This window comes from Brachyhypopomus gauderio, unplaced genomic scaffold (assembly GCF_052324685.1).
Source record: "Brachyhypopomus gauderio isolate BG-103 unplaced genomic scaffold, BGAUD_0.2 sc62, whole genome shotgun sequence".
Classification (NCBI taxonomy): domain Eukaryota; kingdom Metazoa; phylum Chordata; class Actinopteri; order Gymnotiformes; family Hypopomidae; genus Brachyhypopomus; species Brachyhypopomus gauderio.
In genome coordinates, this window is record NW_027506883.1 from 211,697 (window position 1) to 214,372 (window position 2,676).

Consider the following 2,676-nt stretch of genomic DNA (forward strand, 5'->3'; position numbering starts at 1 on the left):
GCCAGAGCGGTTGGGTTGTGTCCAGGACATCCAGGCCAGAAGCGGTTGGGTTGTGTCCAGGACATCCAGGCCAGAGCGGTTGGGTTGTGTCCAGGACATCCAGGCCAGAGCGGTTGGGTTGTGTCCAGGACATCCAGGCCAGAGCGGTTGGGTTGTGTCCAGGACATCCAGGCCAGAGCGGTTGGGTTGTGTCCAGGACATCCAGGCCAGAGCGGTTGGGTTGTGTCCAGGACATCCAGGCCAGAGCGGTTGGGTTGTGTCCAGGACATCCAGGCCAGAGCGGTTGGGTTGTGTCCAGGACATCCAGGCCAGAGCGGTTGGGTTGTGTCCAGGACATCCAGGCCAGAGCGGTTGGGTTGTGTCCCAGGACATCCAGGCCAGAGCGGTTGGGTTTTGTCCAGGACATCCAGGCCAGAGCGGTTGGGTTGTGTCCAGGACATCCAGGCCAGAGCGGTTGGGTTGTGTCCAGGACATCCAGGCCAGAGCGGTTGGGTTGTGTCCAGGACATCCAGGCCAGAGAGATCATCGTTACCTTAGGAATGTCCCCAGTTCCCGACACTCACAGGTGGTGTCGTGGCCACCGGCTGCTGCCGTATACATGACAAACAGAGGGCTTCGGTGTTAAATAAACACGTCTAAAAATTTTGTTGTTGTTAAGTGGCCCACACACATGCAAATGAACCCCATTCAGCACACCCTTACCATGGTTCCTTACTGCCACACACACACACACACACACACACACACACACACACACACACACACACACACACACACACACACACACACACACACACACACACACACACACACACACACCTCTCTTCTCAGAAACAGCTGACGTTTTAACAGACCCCCAGCAGCTGACATGCTACAGGTGTGTGAGAGTACAGCCTCTTTAACCCTTTAAAGTCCACACAAGAGCCCAAGCACATGGCACAACCCCCAACCCAGAGAACACACACACACACACACACCCCACAACCCAGAGAACACACACACACACACACACACCCAACAACCCAGAGAACAGGGTCTGTGCAGCTCACACACACACCCCAAACCAGAGAACAGGGCCTATGCAGTGCGCACACACACACACACACACACACCCCTGCACCTGTTGGTAACAGTTACTTCACAAGCCCCCTGTGTTAAAAGCTTGTCCATTAAATGTTGGGTTTGTGAGGTGCTTCCACACACACACACACACACACACACACACACACACACACACACACACACACACACACACACACCATTTCATGTAATATGTTATATTTTGCTCCTTAATGTTTGAAGACAGTACGGCTACTGGACTAAACACAGTTAACAAGATAAAACTCTCCTTTACAGTGATGTAGTTATTTCTAGATGACAGGATCGCACTAAATCCTCAACTCTGTTAAGTTGTTGTCTGAATTGTGTGATATCTGAATTTCTACATCCATACTAGCTGGTTGTTTCCTAAAGCCATATTGAAATACAGAAGACACCCATATGTATTTGGACAGTGGACATTTTTAGTCCTGCAGACTGCATTTTAAATGAGACTGACTATGAAAAACTGCTCATTCTGTAATTGAAGCTAAAAGGTACTGGGACTAAAGTTAGAAGACAGATCAGCTGAAGACAAACCCCACTTCACATGATCACAATTTAGTACACAGCAGTATAACCTCAGGACAGGTGACCACAAAAATGCAAACCACTAGTAAGGTGCAAAAACCAAACTCTTGAATTACAGTTTTCCACACAGTTGACTGAAAAAGCTTGATGAGAGGAACATGAACCTGCAGATGAGGAGAACCGTGTAGCATCTCCAGAGAGGAACCCAGAGAGGAACCCAGGACTACACGCGTGACACACTGCTCACACACCATAAAAAACACTCGATGGAATTTTCACCAGGGCGGCCACGCCGAACAGAGACCAGTCACACCCCCACAGACCCGTCCCGATGAGATGAGTCGTCCCCCCCGGACCGCTCCAGGACCTTCTCATTTGCTCGGTTACTTTTGGTGTCTTGAATTGAAGGGAGGGGCGTGTCCTTGTGTGAAAGGGTTTCGCCAACACAGCTGTAAACACCCTCACATGAAACAGTCAGCACTGTAAGATCTCAGCCGCCGTCTCATCCAAACACAGAAACAAACAAAAACACCGTGACGTCACTTAAATCACTGCGTGTCTAAAAAAGAATTTAACATGATCAACACTGTACTAATCCACTTTATAGAGCAATATTCAAATCAGCCCACTTGAACGAGAATAAAATGTGAAAATATGCCTGATAAAAGAGAAGTGTTTGTTTCAAAGTACCAGAGAACTGCTCACATACACAAGTAGGCAAATGATACCCCATTTACATCTGAACAATATTTGTGAAATGTGAAAGTGAACGTGTTCTGTTTGGCCACTAAAGCGAGAGGTTCCTTGCACTCGTGTCTACAGTAGGAACGTGATAACCTTCAGACCAATAAGGTAATAAACACCTCCACAAGGAAGCGAGCGGTGATGTAGCTGCACACAGCTGATGTCGGTCGCAGTGGGAGGAGCTTGTGTGGCCCGGTTGTGTGTGACGTAGCGCAGGCACCAGGCCTGACCAGCGTGCCGTGATGAACCCGTTTAATGTGAACCAGCCCTGACGTTTCCTCCTCTGACTCCGGCGTGAGCCGC

General features: G+C 49.4%; 1 protein-coding gene across 1 annotated transcript in view; it reads right to left on the reverse strand.

Moving 5' to 3' along the window:
* The window catches only part of mef2d (myocyte enhancer factor 2d), a 13,514-nt gene extending 12,988 nt beyond the window's left edge, over nucleotides 1-526 (reverse strand). The window contains exon 1 of the mRNA XM_076988365.1: nucleotides 37-526. Coding sequence (XP_076844480.1) covers nucleotides 37-526 — 490 coding nt within the window. The remainder of the gene's footprint in view (nucleotides 1-36) is intronic.
* Between the last annotated feature and the right edge of the window lie 2,150 nt (nucleotides 527-2,676).